Raw genomic sequence first — 21,111 nt, 5'->3', positions numbered from 1 at the left:
ATTTAAATTCTGGGAGGTCAGGGGCAAGCCTTAGCTGTTTCATGAGTCCTGATGAAAGCAGTGTTTGGATTGCATACACCCTGCCAAGGTTGGCTGCGAGGTCACAGTGACTAAGTGATCTCAGGGTTATTTTTATAGCAGCCTACATTTATGGAGTACTGCCATATGTTTGAGTGAAATAATTATGAAAATTGCATTGATAATTATTTCTAACATTTCCTGGATCACTTATTCTACCTTAGGTGCTTTATACCAAAAAGTTTCTGTACCAGGAGCTTGAGTGAGCACCAATAAGTGCCATCTGGTGCAGCCAGAGTTGCATGGGCAAAGGGTCAGAAGATGCCTGGGACCACTGGTCTCTTGCCGTTCTTTGGGGTGGCTCAGATACATGCAAATGGGCAAATCTAAATACTGCATCTTTTAGATACCTCTTCCTTTGAAAAAAGAAAAGAAGCAAGAGGGTAGAATTAAAGTTGAGGAGTAAATAGTTCAGGTTTGGGTACCATGCAGTCAGTGTTCAGATGTCAAACCCTCAAGGGAATACTGGGAATGTCATCTGTGCAGCACTGTCAGGCCTGGGAGAAGCTGAGATCATACCCAGGCCTTCTGTGGATGGGAAGGGAAGCACGGAGTCCTGGCTAGTGAACGTAAAAGATCCTCGGGTCATTTGACACACAGTCTTGCTTCTTTCTCCACAGTGACACTGATTACCAGGCATGGTACCATGTGATTCATATGTGTTATCCCATATAATGCTCAGGTGAGCTTTGTGAGGAAATATTGTTATTCATATCATCATTTTACAGTTCAGCAAACTGAAGCACAGTGCTTTATCATTATTTTTCCACTATATAATATCATTTGTCAGAACTGGGCATATCAAGCATTTGTGTATGGAAGGGCTGAATAAAAGGATAGCTGACATGAAGTTCAAGGTCTATGGTTACTGCACTCACTCTTAGAATAGTAACCTTGGGAAAGCAGAGACATCCATAAATTTATAGACATGGTAAAAGTTAATCTTCTCAATATCACACAGCTGTTAGGGGAAACTTCCAGAACTAGAGAGAGAAACCAGGGAAGCACTCACTTTGGTTATAAAATTTAAAAGGCCTCCAAAATAATTCAGTAATTAAACAATAGCTCAATGAAACATTTAAAACTTCAAAGACATATGATGAAGAAAATATCAAAATTTTAAGTCAAGACAGGTTCAGTATTAACTGGTTTTTCCTTTTATGTCTGGATCCTGAACTTCAATGCTATCCCTCTGAACTCAGAGCCTACGCTTGTAACCATTATTTGTTGACATTTCTTTTATATGAAAGATAAAGAAGAGTTGAATATAACTTACTGAATATTAAACCAATAGTCAAAGATAATATTGAAAAAAGGGACTTGATTCTTTAGAAGAAAAGCAAAGAAAATAACTAATTTCGGATAAAGTCCCATTTAGAATCTCAAGTATGTATATAGTTGGGCTTCAAACAGAGGACAAATAAAAATCATATTTAACTTTAAACTTTTAATGGCCTCTTGCTTTTCTTGTGCTCTTTCCCACCTCCAAGAATCCAGTTATTAACTACAGGTCACCTAAACCTGTTTCCTTTGAATCTAGGGGTGCCTTTTTCTCTAAGAAACATAGATACCATTAAGAGTGACATGAACCCAAGAAATATTTCTTATCATGTATAATAGAAGCTCTGATGATAGGATGATGCCAACGTCAGATAATTTAAGACCTCAGCAATGTCATTACGGACGCAACTTCGGTCATGTTTAGTCTTTGCCTTTCTCAATGAGTCAACCACTGTCCTGATGATTACAAGATAACAGCCCTGGCTTTAGGTTTTTATGCTCCCATTTGACAAAATCCTTGTTCCTCCTTTAAAAGCAAGAAAACTCCTCCTAGAATCTCCACACCCGAAATCTTACCCTAGAAGGAATTATGAGTTTATAATTTTTAAATTAAAAATCTTGTTCTGTTCGTTTCCACATGGGTACAAAATCTGGCTCCGTCACTCACTACATATGTAAACTTATGCAACTTATTTAAATTCCCTGTGCCTCTGTTTTCTTATATTTAAAAAAAGGGATAAAATAATAAATCTACTGCATTGTGTTATTGGGAGGGAAGGGAGTTAATTTAGGTAGAGTTCTTAGAACGGTGTCTACCTACTACTGTTTTTTATGATGATCTTCACTGTCATATACACATGTATAATTTAACCTGTGGAAACATGAGAAATGAGAAAGTACAGGCTGAATGTGGTGGCTCACGCCTATAATCCTAGCTGTCTGGGAGGCCCAGGTGGGTGGATGGCTTGAGCTCACAGGTCTGAGACCAGCCTGAGGCAGAGTGAGACCTTGTCTCTAAAAATAGCTGGGTGTTGTGGCAGGTGCCTATAGTCTCAGCTACTCCAGAGGCTGAGGCAAGAGAATTGCTTGAACCCACGAATTGGAGGTTGCTGTGAGTTCTGATGCCATGGCACACTACCAATCATGATGACAAAGTGAGACTCTGTCTCCAACAACAAAAAAATAAATAAATAAAAAAGAAAGTACAATTACCTGAGTGTCTGCTTAAAAAGAGGATGTCAATAAAATCTTTAGTTGAACTGTATATGTTTTTCATTGACATGTTTGAATGTGATGACTGAAAGAAAAGAATCAACTTTAGGCCTAATACCTTATCTGAGTATGTGTGTGTATGTGTGTGTGTGCACACTTAGGTTTCCAGAAAAGTTTTCTACCTGGCTGAAAATCAGCAACTGTTCCAAACCAGCAACATTGACTTCACAAAAATAGCTTGATCTTACTCTTATAGAGCCAGGCTATATATATATATATGTCTGCAAATTACATATAGTACATTTAAGTGATAATTAAACTGGTATGTGTTTTGCTAGATTTTATTATTAAGGTCTTGAGTTAATGCTTAAAAAGAAGAAGAATGGGGAAATAGTCTCAATCTATTCTGATCATAAAAATCCCATTTTCAATATTCTTCCTTTAGATATGAAACATACCAGTGCTAAAAATGCTTTTAAATAGTGCCAGTACAATCCAGTTCCTTACATATGATTCTTTTAAAATCCTCAATTGCAATTATAAAATTCCATTCCATTTCCTTTCTCTGATGTTTAATCTTACCATTCTAACTACAATTTCTTGCTCACATAAAACTCTTTGAAATGCAGTAAAATGGGGTACAAAGCAAGGGAAGATCCATTATCAATGAACCATGGAGATAGGCTTCCCTGAGACCAGCATTTTACAGCTTAGGTGCTCTATCAATTCTCTAGAATAGAACATAAAATTAAAAATGTCTCCAGTGGTCATCTCTCTTATATGATTTCTGCCCCTCCCCCGCCCCTCCTCCCCACCCCTCCATCTATGGGATCTTACTCATCAGCACAATCTGTGGAATAAGTCTCCCATTTGAACAATGCTAAAAACACCCATCCACTATCATTCTAGTTCTTCTTTTAACATTACCTAATCTTAGTCTTTACAGTAAAATATACGAATGCTCCGATTTTTTCCATTTGATTTTGAATGTATTCCACTAAAATTGTTCTTTTAAGGTCACCGGTGACATCTTCATCATTAAATCCAAGTGTCCAATCTCAGTTTTCATCTTACTTAACCTGTTAGCAGCATTTGCTGGTTTGATCACCGTATCCTTCTCAAACGCTGTATTACTTGATATCTGGTGCACTACTCTGCTTTGGTTCTCTTCTCTCTCTCTCTCTTTCTCTCTCTCTGTCTCTCTCTCTCCCACTCTGGCTGTCACTGTCTCTGTCAAGTCTCCTTCTCTGAATCCATTGCTGGTTCTCCTCATTTCCCTGACTTACCTTTGTCTCCCTAAACTCTAAATGTTCTTGCTTTACTTTTTTGGAGATCTCATTCAGCATCAGGTCTTTGAATACCTCTATCCTCTGGTAGACTCCCAAGTTTCTATCTTCAGGAGCAACTTATCTTTTGTGGATCATACTGAGTTATGTAAATGTCTACATGTCTAGGTAGGTATCTAATAGGCAACTCAGCTACTTTTCTCCTCTCCCCTGCAACAAAAATCCTGTTTCTGGCCAGGTGCAGTGGCCTACGTCCATAACCCCAGAACCCTGGGAAGCCATGGCGTGTGGATCACTTGAGCTCAGGAGTTCAAGACAAGCCTGCGCAGAAGCAAGAACCTGTCTCTACTAAAAATAAAAAACCAGGAAGAGGTTGACTTGAGCCCAAGAACTTGAGGTTGTTGTGCGTTATACTGCCAGGGCTCTCTAGTCAGGGCACCAGAGGGAGACTATATCTCAAAAACAAACGAACAAACAAACAAAAAATCCTGTTTCTTCTATAATCCTCCTGCATCCCAGCAAACAGGTTTTACATTCTTCCAGTTTCTCACACCAGAAATCTTAACATTATCCTGACATCTCTGTCTCTCATATCCAAAATCTGCATTGGAAGCATTCACTATTAATGCTACATTTTTAATTCATTTAGAATCCGACCACATCTCACCACACACACTGTTACTACCCTAGTAAAAATCACTGTTAACTTTCTCTTGGATTGCTTGTTTCTTTACTCATTTCCCTGTTTCCTTCCCAGCATTATTTTAGTCATCAACACAACCAGAGAAGCTTCATAAGTCGAGGCACCTCATTCCTCCTCTCAAACTTTCCAATGACTCCCTATTTCAACCAGAGTAAAAGTCTACTTTGAAGTACTTGACCTTTAGATAATATAATACATTGGTATAATTCTCATCTCTTAAATATATCAAAGGGGGAAGAATCTCTGAAAAGCTAGTTTTTGAAACTAAGGAAACATTTCTCTAAAATTTAATTATAAAAAAAAGTAGGTGCAATTTATACCATATTTTTAGGTGGACCACCTCTTCAATTACATCTTAAAGTCTACTCTTGCCTCTTTAGAAAAACTTTCATATAATTAGCAGAACGACATTTTGGAAGTTCCCAGTCTGTTTGTTCGCCTGTTTTATTATTAAATCTCTCATTTTACATTTATATTTCCTAGGACATAAATGAAGGAAGAATTGTAGAGTTCAGTTTTTCCCGATTTTATCCACTGCAGTTTACTAAATGTTCAAATATTTTTTTTAGATACTGGGTTGTCTAACAAGCATAAATCCAATTTAATCTAGCTTGAACTTCATATAATCACTACTTGACAATTCTAGGTTCTTCCTGAAGTATCAAAAATTATAATAAATGGACCTATCGGTCTTAATTTAAGCACAGCTACTTTCATCAACTTACATACCTTGTTTGAAAATTTACACAGCTGTCTTCTCCATGATACTATCCTGTATAATATAGGGCAAAAAATGATTTCTTTCATTCCTGAACATCCATAACTTAGGGTTTATTTGCAATTTGGGTAACATAAATACTATACACACTATTTAAATTCATTGTGATTTTTCCCTGTGCTGAACTCAGTATTACTTAGATTACATATTTCCCTAGGGCAATTTATTTCTTGGCAACCTCATAATGTTGGGTACCAGAGGTATCCAATAACTTTTATTTTTAATTGAATGCACATGCCTATTATGGCAAGCTATAGTTTCTCTTTCTGAGCAAATAATTGTAGGTGGGGGATATTTAAATTGTTAAAATTAACACATTCTTTGTGTCAAAAGAACAAATCAGGAAAAACAGCTTTTCTTAGGTTCTTTGGAAATGATTGCAAAATGGGTCTTTTGTTTTTGATTACTTTTAGCAAGCTCTATCGCCAAGATTGGCTCAGATCCTCTCAGACTCGTACACGATGCTGTGGAAGAAACCACGGACTGGATCTACGGATTCTTTTCTTTGTTGTCCGATATCATCTCCTCTGAAGGTGACGAAGAAGATGAGGGCGGGGACGAGGACACGGACAAAGGTATAAAAAGCATAGAGACATATCTAATTCCCAGGATGAATATTAGAGATGTGTTTCAGGTGCTTGCTTAAGTTTAAGCTTGAATGAGCACTTGGGTAAAGCTAAACCAAAATGAATACACCCTGAGTGCTAAATGCATAGCAACAGGCTGCCCAACACAGTAAATTCGTCTCTATTTGATTTCCATCTTATAATTTATCTGCCATTATGGCAAAGAGTCAAAATTAAATGCTCATGTTAGTGTCGCATTATAGCACAGAGAGCCTTGCAGTGCAATACCGTGAATCCTCAATATATTTGTTTGGGAACGAAATTAGCTATGTTTCAAGTTTATCTCTAGGAAAATTGAAATAAAAACCGTACAGCTAAAATTACATGTAAATGTGTTTAAAGATAAGTCATATTTATAGTCAAATAGCAGAAGAAGACCTAAAAGCTAAAAGCACAATAAAAGAGTAACTTTTAAAAATTAATTTGTACTTTAATAGAACATTACAGGAAAAAGCAATCCAGTCTAGTGAGGGCATATGTATTTATTTATTGAAGGAATCTAATGGTGGTGGGTATGGAATGGAGGGACACATTCTAAATGTCACACATTTATGTCACTAATCGATGTGTTCTCCCATTTATTAAATGAATAACAGGAAATAGCCAGCCTGAACCACACAAAAATTGCCCCTGAATGGGCATGAAAGAGCAAAGCATTGCGATTCTGTCTTTCAGTATCATTATTCATCGGTATTCGTCATCAGAAATCAGATGGTCATCCTTGTCTATCAGGAAAACTCTTAGGATTAAAAGCTCTTCCATAATTTTATCTGAATTTGTATCTCTTTGGCCTGGCTGAGAGATCAAGATAAACAATAGAAAACTGAGATCAATCTAATATATAATTTGGATCAATGCCACAATTTTATTGAACGCATAGAAATGATAGTATCTCAAATAAAACTACAAGGTTCATATTTAAAACTGAAATTTGGAAAGCAGCATAATGTAATTACTATAATTTTCAAAACTAACAGATTAGAATAAAGTTACAAAAGAAAGTAGGAAATAGGTGAGGATAAGTTTTGCTGTGCCAAAAGTTTTCCTAATTTACGGCTTTTGTCTTGGTTTAGGAGAAAAAGAGGAGCCTCCCTTGAAAAAAAAAGGTAGGTTGTTTTCATGCTTGAAAAAAATTCCTTTTCTTTTATGGTTAAGTTGATTTTCAGCTTGACTCAAATATATTTTACTTGAGTTGTAACCTTAATTTTTTTAATATAGAGGTTTTGCTTAACAATTAGATCAACATTTATGGTCAGTCATTTTAATTTGTGCCCGTGAAGTTCATCTCCCTATTTTTCAGTTGGATGCCATCTTCAGCAGATGTGTTTGAATCCATCTATATGTGTACCAATGTGAATTGCAATTTTAAGAATAAGGGCAGAGTTCTGTAGCCTTGGAAGTGGCCCAGATGACAATGACATCTGTGACTTTTATTCTCATACTATAGCCAAATTTATAGACTTCAAGCTTTTCTTCTTATATTATTGTCAGTATCATTTTGCATTTCAGGTGACAGCTTGAGACAGGATAGCTGAGAGAGTGAGGAGCACAGCAATCCTAGAGGCAGAGGCATATATAGTCGGTGTGCATTCTGAGTCACTCTCAAGAAGTGAAGTCACCCGGACATGCTTGTGTATAGTGCAAAGTGTTTTCTTTTGCGGAAATAGCGAGGGTCTTCAGTGATGAAGCAGGGTAGTCGCAATCCAAATGATAAGAGTTGTAAGCCCAGGAAAGAGGAGTACAGCTATGGGACAAGGACCTCAGAGGGACAGGTGTTTTTATAGGAAGGAGTAGGAACTATGTCTGGAAGAGGCAAGAGGGAACAGATGGTACCACCCTGAAGCACCTTGGTGTAAGAGTACAACCACCACTTAAGCCAGACTTGACACAACTGTGAAGGTTTCATTACTGCTGCACATGATTAACTGTAGGTTCCTGAGAGTATTTACCGCAGAGAAGAGCACACTGGCTTCTGATGCTTTCTCCCATGACCTACAGTGGGTTCAGTTATGGGGATCCGGACAGAGAGATCCAAACCTGGAGCCTCAGCTGTGCCAGAGCAGATGACAACGACTCTTCTATCTGGTGTAAGAATGTACTTAGTGTATACCCATTTAGAAAAATTGAGTTTGTAGCTAATGCAACCAAAAAATGAGCCAAACAAGTGAAACTCAACCGTGGCAAAGGCCTTTAGAAGTGAATCTGTTTTTTTGTAAAGTTCTGCAAAGAGATAGAAAGAGTTTCTTGACTCATGATTTTGGGATGTAGACTCAAGAACTCCAGACAGACTTCAGCCATCAACTTGAGGTGTAGAGATTCTAGATCAGACTAGAACGTCTAGACATCAAGGAGGAGCATTTTTATAGCTGATCCAGTGCATAGTGACTAGAATAGCTAAATTTTAAGTGAACTGCTAGTCAGTGTCTGGAAATAATAGCTTATGCACTTTTTTTTTTACTTGAAAGTGGAAAAAAGAAAAGCAGATAAGGATGCTTTCTCATTTATACTTATAAATTGAATTCCACAGACTATCATAAGGTCATATTCTCTATAAATTGATACATACTATTTAATAAAATATCTTTTCTTTCCTTTTGATTTAAATTTTCTGTTAAAATTCATTTAAAATTAACTTTCCTGTAATGAGTAGCATAAATTACAAATCCACACAAAGCTGTTTAACTACTGTTTCCCCAATTATTGCCTTGATTCACCAAATGAAACTTCCAGCAGAACAACTAGTAAATCGTTGTTTAGGATACTATTTCCCCTTCAGAAGAAATGATCATTAGTCAACATCATATAAGGGAGATGTATAGTTAAATACATGTACACTAATGTTGTGAAGGATTATGGACTTGAAACTAGGAGAATTAAAATCACCTGAATGTATTTTTTAATAGTCTTCACAAAACTACATAAAAGAGTGGGCATTTCGGTAAACATCTTATACACCCTACTTTGGGTACAGAGGCTAGGTAATAATAATTGAAAGTGGACTCAAGGAAATACAATTCACTGCAATTACTTTTATGCATAAACTTTCCTTTTGTGGAGACCTAGAGACAATGAGAACTTTTCAGTAGCGCATATCATTTTATAAAGCATTTCTAATATACATTCTGCAATCTAAAGTATGCTTGTGATATAATTATTAGGAGCGAGATTCTATAAGCTTATTTTAATCTCATCGTGAGTTTTTTTCCCTCATTTTCATATTTAAAAATTTTGGTCGAAGATGTAAATTTTGGGATAATCTAGAATCTCTTAAAACATTTGATTCTTACACATCTAGACGCCCCCAACAGTGCTCTTTCCAATTCATATATATTCGGTAGTGTTTAGCCCTTCTATAGTTTCTAAATTCTGAATTATTAGGCTGTGGCATATGTTATTCAACTGCCCTACGTTTACCTAATTTTATTTACGTGTATTTGAATTAATCGTATTTAAAATGTTCATTTTATTTGTCCAGTTATTGCTATTCTGACCAAATAAAAATTCAAGTGACTGGTTATTTACGAGTTTAGTCTGGTGGTTCTAACTCGATGTGGCATAATAGTCCAGTCAAGTAATCTCGTAGTTGCAGTACTGAGTATTAAACATATTATTAATATGGATGATGTTTTAAATCGGCTATGCTGTGGCTTATGTTGTTATATATAAACATAGCTTTGGGGTGTTACATGTAGTACCTAGTATCCTTATATTGGTCACGCATATTTATTTTTTTCAACTTGTCAAAATTTCAAACATTCAGTTCTCCTAACAAACACTTCGTCACGAGGGTTCAAGATCCTAAACTACTGGAAAATATCATATTTTTGTCATATAATTATTTAAAAATTACAACTATGAAAACATAATATTATTGTAAACCACATATCCTGAAGAAATTATGAATGATGGATAGTGAGTGTACTGTGCATAGCTGGAAGCGGTGTTTTTCATACCAGAGTCCACATCATGGATGTGTTAACACTTCTCTTTCCAGGGGCAGATGTGCAGGTAGCTTAAAAGGAATCAAATGCCATTTGAAGGTATTCCTAAAATTGATTTACCTGAGAAGATCCCCAGGTTTTTAAGAGTAATATTTCTACTTCAAAAGATGAAGAAATATCCTCCATGTATCTCTAAATTGCTAAAATGCCAACCAAGAGACAATTAGCGGACTGGCCTTCCAGCCCTGTCTACTACCGTGCATACATCTGCTAAGTGAGAAACCCTGTGTTCATACCTGGTGCTCTGTGTCGTGAGAAGGGGGTCTGAAGTCAGCCATAAAGTAGAATGGAGTGACGGAGCAATGACAAGTGTCATTGAATAACTTTGCTTCTTATTTAGCTACTTAACATGAGAGCCCATTGTTCTTGAGGGAGAGCATCAAGAGGGCAAACATCAGTAGGAGAGACTGAAAGTTAAAATGGCTTTTAAAAATTTGAATGCAAGCAATTCTTTCGGTTCTTCTCAACACTTGTTCCTAGGAAGTATCATTGGCATAGAGAATATATATTTTGAAACAAACAACGCTATGTAGATTACTGACACTCATTCTTTTAAATACTTTCTAGGACAGCTAAAGTTTAAAAGTGTACTGAATAAATCCAGGGATGCCACATTTCTGTACTTCCTTTCAGGTTGATTGCATATTGTTCAAAACCCAACATATGAAACTATACGACACTTAATCTAACCATAGTCAAACCTCATTTTATTTCATCTAATATAAAATCTTCAGCATTTTCTACCTCCTTGACAAAAAATTAAATTATAGACTATTTGTGGGACCAATGAACTATCTGTATGTATGTATATGAATGTATCTGTGTCTATGTTTTATATCATGTATACATTATTTATAGTATGTGTATTTTCTACTCCTATTAAAAGGAAATTATATGCTAATGTTCGGATGTTGTATGCATACATACACTTTCAGCATATCTTATCTTTTGCTTAATATATTGTAAAATTTAATATAATAGTTGATATAGCTATTTTAGTTATTTCTTTTATATTTGAAACTTATTTATTCACAAAAGAAAGCATCAGAGTTTTATAATTCCTTCATATAGAAGTAGTGTCATACCAAATGTGTTTCTCACACTTCTATCTTTGTCAGCAACTTAAACTTTCGTCTGTAGGTAACACAGTGTTGGTATAAATAAAATATAATAGAACATTGACTTTTCATTTTATAACTTATTATTAAATTAAGTTTATTATATTAAATCCACATTATAGCACTTAAATCTTTTGATCTACTTTTAATAACAGCTCCAAAATTTGTGGCAAAAATTATTGCTTTCTTCATAATTCTCTCAAGGTATAATTTTAAAAAAATTGAGTTAAAAATTATATTTTTTGACAGAAAATAACTTTGATTTGTGTAAGAAGTTTGAACACAAAGGGTGGCTTTGCTCACTATGTAACATAGGGACAATTTTTTCATAAATTAAATGAGCAGCAGATCAAGGTATACATGAAATATACTCAAAGGAGGAAATACATTCACAAACTCATAAGGCAATAACATTTTATCCAAAATTATTACAATACACAATATTTTTATTTTTCTCAACTCTTTCTGAATATGTTGTTTATTCAAGGTACCACTATGTGAAAGTCGTAGATACATCAAATAGTCATTTAGAAGGCCTCTTTACTTCCCCCAAATTCAGGAAATTAATGAATTTGACATCACAGTAACAAATCTTTTGCCACATGTGTTTTTTCAAGTCTTTGTTTCCAAGAAAAGTGAGGAATAATCTATCATTTTGGATCATTAATGGATCAATTAATGGATTAATCATTAATCCATTACTCAACTGAGAGATCATAGAAAATAAATTTCTTATTGATTCTTTATGTTATTCTGACATTACTTGAAAGGAGACTAAAAAATTGAATAACATTGCCATAACAAGATTGGGTGTACGTGTGGATGTGTTTGTACGTGTGTGAAGGCCTCTCAACATTTGTATCATTACAAGTAAAAAATAAGGCTCGACTTGTTGATGAACTCTATTTTATTATAGCCATCAATCACAGTTATCCACAGATACCTGAACTATTTTTAAAGCTCCTTTCATCTCATAAAGACATGCTATTCTAAAAAAAAAAAAAATTCTTTTCAGATTTAATAATTGTTTATAAAAATTTGTGGTAAATTGACCTCTAGATTCTTATATTCTTATGAAGGTTAATATATTATAGGATATGAAATCACAGAGTATGAAGAAAAGTTTTCAATTTCAGTATAAAAACATTACGTTCTCTGGAGAATCAAGATGGTATTATCAAGAAAAGTTTTCTTCCAAGCATAAAAATATCTTGCTCTTGATAAAAATTTTGTGAGAGAGGTGACATGAAAATAAGAATTTAAAGAAGAGCGGCACCTGTGGCTCAAAAGAGTAGGGCACTGGCCCCCTATACCGGAGGTGGCCGGTTCAAACCCAGCCTGGCCAAAAACTGAAAAAAAATAGAGAATTTAAAGACAAAAGGGAAATATAAACATTCCCAGATGTTAATTTAAGAAAGAGTTTCTTGGACAGGGCACAGTAGGTCACCGCTGTAGTCCTAGCACTCTGGGAAGCCAAAATGGCAGATTGCTTGAGGTCAGCCTGAGCAAGAGTGAGACCCTCTTTCCATAAAAAAATAGAAAAATTATCCAGGCATGGTGATGCATGCCTGTGATCTCAGCTACTCAGGAGGCTGAGGCAGGAGGAGCACTGGGGCCCAGGAGTTTGAGCTTGAAGTGAGCATGAGAACACAGCTGCACTCCAGCACACACAACAGCAAGACTCTGTCTCATTAAAAAAAAAAAAAGAAGAAAGAAAAGGAAAAGAAGAGAGCTTGTTGGTGTATATTTTTAATTGATAACCAGGTCTCAAAATACTGTAGTTTTAGAATTCATCAACCCAGTTTTTTAAAGAGGTGTAAAGATTTTATTTTTAAATGTCAGCATTTATAACAATGTAGAAATTATTTGCAACCTTTTAACTCATGATGAAAACTTTTAGGAATTGTTTTCAAAATGTGTGAGGAGATATAGAGTGTTCCAAAATTTTCTAAGAAATATAAAATGAAAAATATTGACAATAACTATAATAGATAATGATTTTTTTTTTTTTTTTTTTTTTTTTTTTTGCTTTCTGGCCTAAGACTTCACCGTGGTCCAGGAGTATCCTTAGATGATCAATGACATGTTTTATTCCTTCTTGGTTAAAGTTAATTAACAAACTTATTTTCCAATTAATCTTTTTTAAATGTTTTCTATGTGCCAAGAAGTGTACTCAGAAGATGTATGTATTTGTTTAGAGCACTATGGGCTGGTGATGAAAATTTATTAAATAGAATCAATTACTGTGATGAAGCTTTTATGTAATATTGCTCAAGCCAGTATGAATGTAACCGGGTATTCTACAGTGAAAGTAATTGGCAAGGCCTAAAAGATGACCTTATTTAATGACATGTTCTGAAAAGAGCATGTTGAAATTTCTGATGCATCAATGACCAGATGAGATAGCAAGGGAGATAGTATAGTGGAGTCTCGTATGGTCCATAACAATGAATCTTTATATGAGGTTATCGTAGAGAAATTGAACTGAAAGAATATGAAAATATAAATATTGATATTGCAAATGAATACCCTTTATTTTTAGATAAATGAATTGATTTTAATTCTCTTAGTTACTCATAAAGAACCCAAATCAAAGGTAAAATCAGGGTTAGTGCCATTGATACACCTACACACACACACACACACACGCTCCTTTGTTCCCACTTTCTCTCCCTCTCTCTCTCTTTGAGTCAAAGAGAAAGGCGGGGAAAGAGAGAGAGGGAGAGAGGAATATTTTTCAAGCAAAGTTAAAAATGTATATTTGTTTAGCATAGATAGATACCTTAGTATGTTTCTATATTAAGAAAATAGAGTACTGGTTTATGGTTTTTTGGTGGTAAAATTTACTCTTAGTTATTTTGAAATAGACCCTTGCGTTTTGCACGTTAGGTGAGATACCGCCAAATGCCCTTCCTCTGATTTATTACGAACCTAATATGATTTTTCTTTCTTATTTTGGTATTAATATTTATGCGACACTGACTTTCCAGATTAGGTAAACCTTCACAGAAAGGATAATTCTTTAGCAGGTCTATAGTTTGAAGTATTTTTACACTAAAACTCCTACGTGCAACCTAATGCATATACCCATCACCTTTTTACAGTTTATTCTGGCTTAAACTTCCATCTATAATATATCTGTATAGAAGAATAATCACTGCAGCATTTATGTCCTTGGAATATGTAATTTTAGAAGACAATAATAGGGTCCTAACAAGAAATTATGTTCTCTAATGTCTTTTCCTGACATCTAGCTTTAAAGTTAAGAAAGAATAATTGTAGTCATTCAGGGCTATGCACGCTCAGTTATTTGGACAGGAAAAAGTGGTCTTCAATTTGGGGGGCATGATGATCTTATGGGTTATAAATTTATATCTTGCCTTAAGGAAAGTACCCAAAGCTCTTCTCCAGTATGTTTAATTTCCTTGCTAGGTAACCACTTGCTTTTTGAAATAAGAAACTATCCTTAAGGGTAAGCAGGACTCAAATATGAGAGCTGATATTCTATCAGATTGAACTTGATGCATGTCAATGGCAGAGGAAGAGATTCCTCTGCTTAGAGGAAAACAAATTACATTTTCCCAATAGTTGTGCATTTAAATTGCCCTAAAGCTCTGCAGGTTGAAAATAGCGGCCCAGTAAATTTTAACTCAAGTCCTTTCATTGTGTATTTTTCATACTTTATTAAAATCCACAATAGCTCTTGCAGTCAGAGTGAATGAGGAAGAGCCAGGAAATTTAAGCATCATAAATATTCAAGGCTTTCGGATTAGGCCATCCGGAGGGCTGTATGACTCCATCAGGAGTAAGATAGATGGACATGTTTGTGTGCCGGAGCTTTCCCTGCATTCGTCTTTGCTGGCAGCTTCAGGGGTTTACACCAGGCCGAACATCAAATGTCTGAAAATATGGTGCATGAAAAAATGAGGGAGAATGGAAAGGTGAGTAAACTTGTTAGAATTTTCAGAGCCTCAGCATAGTGGTTACTAGGCAGGCCCTGGTAACCCTGTTAAGTACATATGCTGATCTTTGGATCATTCCTCCAAACAAGTTGATATCAAAACTCATCTCCAGAACTGTGCCTTTGCATACTGTCTTCAGGCTGCTTGAGGAACATGCTGCTTTACCTTCTGCCTGTCTTTTCTAAGGTCTGTGATGACCAGAAAGCTAAACCCAAAGATATAGATGGTAAGCGTGAAGGTGGCATCAGAACAAAAGAGGCTGAGGGTGAGGTCGGAGATCTGGTGAACGATGTAATTGCTTCTCCATGTAGTTGCTAAGGTAGTGAAGTCTGGGCCCACTGAAGCAGGCACCTTCAGTACCTCCTTCTACTAAGAAAAATTGTCTCTGTCAAGACAAGCAATCTGGAACCACGATGACACAAACAAGAGTGGGTAAAACCAGAGCCTAAATTAACATGCCAGAGAAAGTAAGAGATGAGATTTTGCTGCCAACATTAGAGGGAAACGAAAGGCTCTCTGAGACTAGTTCTTCTCAGAACAAGAATAATCTCTGTGATGTCACATTTCTAACCTGTATCTAGGATTGGATAAGTAGTGGAGGAGGGTGTGAGTGGAGCTGGTATTTCTAGTGTGTTCCAGATGCTTCTCTCTGCAGTTCTGAAAGTTCCCTGTTCTAAAATCATGAGAAATCAATGCACTAGTTGAATGTGCACTAGGTGGCTTAAAGTTTTACCTATTCCAGATTGTGTGTTTTCATTTAGAAAGGGTCTGTTGAAAAATAAAATTAATTAAAAACAACAATAAGATATTAACACAGAATCTTTACCAGGGGTTCTCAACTCCGTGTATCAGATTTGAGTGACAGCTTAATTAGAACTATTTTGCTCACAAAGGATGAAAATCCATTTCAAACTAGCTTAGTGAAAAAGACACTTTATTGGTTCAAATGATTGAAAGTTATCAAAGTAGAACTGGTTTTAGTAACGGTTTGTTATGGGATCTCCTATAAGGTTATTAGTAAACCCTCTGTTTCACTTTCTACCCTGCTTTCCTTCCTCTGTTTCGTTTGTCCCATGGTCAAGCAGACTTTTCTCTGCTAGTGGCAATTATGGTCACCAGAAGCTTGAGTCCCAAATTATTTTACCTTAACAGCCCAGGAGAGGAGCTTGTACTCTCTCCCAAATATCTCTCCAAAATCAACGCAATTGATTCTCAAGGATCTGGATTGAGTAGCCCACTTTTGTTGGAACAGAGGCACAGAGCTGCAACACGCTCTTTACAGAGGCCTGCGTTACGGGCCCACCCGTGGGGCTAAGGATGAGGTTAGCATCACCTGAACTATCAGCATTAGATTGAAAAAGGAGTGGTTCCTGAAATTAAAAGAGAGAAATTGCCATAATAATGGCTTCTAGCAGGAAAGTCAAAGCTGTCTATAACATTTGATTTTTGTTTCTATTTCAGGATTCAGATTAACTACCAGTTCAGATTTACTAAATCAGAATCTCCTGGGTTGGAACCTTAAAGTATTGAATTTTAAAAGTTTTCACAATGTCTGTTCCCAATTCATGATCAGGGTGAGAGCCATTGCAACCCAAAAGAGCAATTCTAAAACAAGGTAATTTTTTGCACTGTGAGGTCAGAAAGGGAGGCAATTAAAGATAAGAGAATAACAACATAATTTGTTTACACATAGTGACTTCTGTATACACGTATCAATTTCTGGTTAAGAAAATAACAAAATTTGGGCAGAATCTGTGGCTCGAAGGAGTAGGGTGCTGGCCCTGGCCAAAAACTGCAAAAAAAAAAAAAAAAGAAAGAAAAGAAAATAACAAAACTTGAATGATAAAATAGAGTACTATCACTGTCACGATAACCTAAACCATTGGAATAACTATTGATGATCCATGCTCAGTAATTAAACATATCAAAATCTTACTTTTTGCCTTGGCATATTTATTATTCAGCAAAATTATTTAAAAAACTGTTGTGAAATGTTTATAATGTACAAATGAATACATGCACATGTGGGCTCTCTCTCTAAATATATATATGTGGTATGTGTATACATATCCTCTGTATATGTTTATATATATGTACACAAGCATACAGAGGGTGCTAACAAAAATGTACACACATGTTAAGAAAGGAAAACCCTGCATTAATTTTTTTTTTCTTTTTTCTTTCAAATTAATATAAGGATACAAATTTTTAGCTTATATTATTTACAACTCTATGGCAAAGTTTGAGTTATAGCTGAGCCCTTGACCCAGGGGCCATGTTGAACACCTTCCCATCTTGCGCATTTGGTGAGGTCCCACCAACTGCCCTCCTTCCTCCCCCTCCCCTCTCCTCCTCTGGCTCACCCTGCTAGACCTCATTTGCGTTTTATCCTTTTTGTGGGCATGAAGTTGTTTGTATATTGGTTTTATATTAGTATTGTGTACACTGGATTTTTTTTCATTCTTGAGACTTTAGATACTTTACTGAGAAGAATGTGTTTCAGCTCTATCCAGGTAAACATAAAAGATGTAAAGTCTCCATCTTTTCTTAAGGCTGAATAGTACTCTGTGATATACCTATGACACAGTTTGTAATCCATTCTTGGGCTGATGGGCATTTGGGTTGCATCCATGTCTTGGCAATTGTGAACTGAGCTGCAATAAACATACTTGTGCAAATGTCTTTGTGACAAAATGATTAAATTTGTAATGCTTAAATCATGTTTGACTTCCATAATTATGAGAGTTGCTTGATGTGACCTGTATTTGTCTTGTGTTATCAGTATATATATTGAGTTTTACAATTTTAATATAGTTAGAGATTTTCTCTTCAGATGTGTATACTTTTTTGGCAGCCTCTTTAAGGAGGCTATGAGCATAACAGCAAGTAGGCACTCATGATGGCTTTATTCAACTTAAAATGGAGAACATCATCTATGCCTCTGAGACATTGGCGTGCTTTTCCCTGATGTTCTGTGGAGGAAACTTTGCCACCCTCAATTTTATTTTTGTCATTCCCTTCCTTTTACAAGTAATTTTATTATTTTAAACAACACTTTATAAAGCTTAAGCAAAACCAAAATAATGAACATACCAAAATTTTAAACATGACCGAGGTAAACTTGAATGAACACATTGAGGAGGTCTTTGTGTTGGCTCACTCTCTGCTGTTAACCTGCCTGGGTACGTCCCTTGACTTCACAGGCTCTAAGTTTTCACATCTGTAAAAAAAAGATACTAGATTTATTGATGTCCAGGTCTTTTCCAGTTGCAATATTTTATGATTGTATGATTACATTGGGATGTCATATATTAATAATTTTATCCAGAGTTTCATCTGAACTAGAGTACCCACTTTTGATTGTGGTTCTGAAATTATCTGAGAATTTAATTAAATTGTAGAGCCCTAAAAATGATCTCACCAGAAGAGGTAAATTGATTAAGTTTGGACTGTAGCTTAGGAATAGGTTTTAAAAACCTCACAGATGAGTTTGAGATACAGTTACATGGATCTTGTCTTGCACCCATCACATATGAAACATGTTAACACAGTCAAAACCTTACTCAAATCTGTAAATTTCATCAGTGATTATCTTATAAAAGGTATTATTCGTAATCATTTCCACCTCTGTCTCCTTTATGTGGGAAATAGTGTCTCTTTTATAGACAGAGGAAATAAAATTCAAAGAATAAAATGGGTTACCCTGAGATTACAGAGTTAATGGCAAAGAAATGAGATGAGGCACAGACCATCTTAGTGTATTGATTGTGAACTTTTTTGTAGTGCTCATAAACATGCAGTGTTGACTAGGGAATATTACTTTTCTTGAAAAAGTTTAGTTTATCTTACAAAGTGATCAACAAGACAAAACAGAGGTCAAAATAATTTAGTATTATGGGTCTCAGCATCCTTGAAAGAAGCTGTCCTTAATATCAGCCTATCATTGTATCTGGAAGGTATGTCCACGAAAGCCAAGGTGCTTCAAGGTATAAAAATATTTCTCTTTATACTATTCATTAATAGTGAGTAATACCTTTTCCTCAAATTTTTTTTCATCAATATAACAGAAAAAGTATCAAAAAGACATCTCCACACAATTTAGTAAATAACTAAGATATTGAGAATTCAATGAAATATTTTCCCTTTGCCTTATTTAATTAGCCGCTGAAGAGATAACCAGATTTTCTTGGTCATTTATTATAATTATTCTTTTTTTGTCCTAATAACAATTGGAAGAATCTTACAAATAGTGATTCTATGTTTAAATGCATAAATAATTGGATTTTTTTAATATTAAAATGAGAAACATTTTAAGAAGTCATTTTATAATATCTGATACTTGTGAGATATCTAGAGAAAACTTAAATGATAAAGGCATTCTTTGAAATCTACAACACTCATAATAATTTAATAAACTCAGCTGTCATCTTAAAAGAATCAGGATGGTTGCCTTGGTGACAAGAGACTATACTTTAAACTTCTTGAATCTGTCTTTAAAAAACCCTGAATGGATAACATTTTGAATTTATTAACATATAGATAGGGAAAAATTGCATGCTTTAAACTGGCCACGTGGATCTTAGACAAAATTAGAAACTACTCAACAATAAGCTTTTATATGATTGTAAATAGATAAAATCTATTTACCATACACAACATATCTGTACTATAACAAAATAGAAAAAGACCTCACTGCCAAATAAGCTCCCTCTTAGGAATCATTTGACAGAACCTACTTAGAGTAATTTTGGACCCATTGGCTAAGGAAGTAGAGCTCAGAGAATCCTGGGAAAATGTATTTGCACTCTGATTACTATTTACTATTGGCGCTGTGGCGAACATAGACTTTCAGTAAACGCATCTTGACAGAACTAAGCAGAAGGAAAGTCAGTCAGTGAGTCATCACTTACAATGTGGAGAAGTTTCAGAGATTCCAGCCTTTGAGTACTTCAGTGTTTCTGGGGGATCTGCAGCACATACTACGAGAACCAGAAAATTCCAGCCTGAAAATTTCAACTTGGACTGTCAAGGGGATCAATCAAATTTATCCTTGTCCTCTCAGATGGTCAGCACAAACCTATTCATCACATCACTGAGTTTTGTTATTTCTATATATAAGATAGCTAAACAAATATTATAGCTAAGTAATTATTATACAAAAGTAAATATAAGTTATCACAGAGATATCCTTATCATTAATACAGAATGCTAGAGAAATATAACTATCAACCCTATAGAACAAGGGAATAGAAATTTTGAGCCCCTTTCTTTAAGGTAGGTTAACTAGGATACTCCATTTTTAATCTCACTTCCAATATTCTGTTAAAGTGGATAGTGATATCATGTATATGTTTTTTATTCCCCACCCATAAGATTATATTTCAGTCAAGATTTTATTACAGGAGCTGAGCATAGTGGCTCTTGCCTATAATCCTAGCACTCTGGGAGGCCAAGGAGGGTGGATAGCCTGAGCTCAGGAGTTCAAGACCAGCCTAGGCAAGAGTGAGACCCTATCTCTACTAAAAATGGAAAAACTAGCCCGGTGCTGTGGTGGGTGCCTATAGTCCCATTTTCTCTGGAGGCTGAGGAAAGACAGTTGCTCTGGCCAAGAGTTTCTATGAGCTAGGCTGACACCTTGGCACTCTGGCCAGGGCAACAGAGTGAAACTCTGTCAAAAAGAATTTATTACAGGCATAATACATTTACTTTTAGTTTATTTAGTTTTGTATAAACCTCAGTAAGTAGTTTTGAAATGAGGCAATGCATTAACATGTGCTTAATTTTCTTACTTTGATTAACTTTTAGATTTTTTAGTGTTCCAGAGAAACAACATGAAAAAAAAATATTTAAAATGAGAAACTTCTGAACAAATTGCAATTTACAAAAAGCGTTCACTTTTATTTCTATAGGTAGTAACATTTTGCAACTTTTCCCAGAATTTCTAATGGACAGTAAACATACGTAGAAGTGCAGTGTTGCTTTCTCAACGATTTTAACGGTAGTCATTTTTAAAATGACCCTAGTTAAGTCATTGGAGAATTATGTCCTAAAGAACAGATAAGACTT

General features: G+C 35.3%; 1 protein-coding gene across 1 annotated transcript in view; it reads left to right on the top strand.

Annotated features, from left to right (window-relative positions):
- TRDN (triadin) overlaps positions 1–21,111 on the top strand; it is a 119,168-nt gene that overhangs the window by 65,438 nt on the left and 32,619 nt on the right. Inside the window, exons 3-4 of the mRNA XM_023512740.1 lie at positions 5,752–5,913; positions 7,038–7,070. Of these exons, the coding sequence (XP_023368508.1) occupies positions 5,752–5,913; positions 7,038–7,070 (195 nt within the window). The remainder of the gene's footprint in view (positions 1–5,751; positions 5,914–7,037; positions 7,071–21,111) is intronic.

Source organism: Otolemur garnettii, unplaced genomic scaffold (genome assembly GCF_000181295.1).
Source record: "Otolemur garnettii isolate 467f Iridium unplaced genomic scaffold, OtoGar3 scaffold00002, whole genome shotgun sequence".
Lineage (NCBI taxonomy): Eukaryota > Metazoa > Chordata > Mammalia > Primates > Galagidae > Otolemur > Otolemur garnettii.
This window is presented reverse-complemented; position numbering and strand designations above follow the sequence as displayed.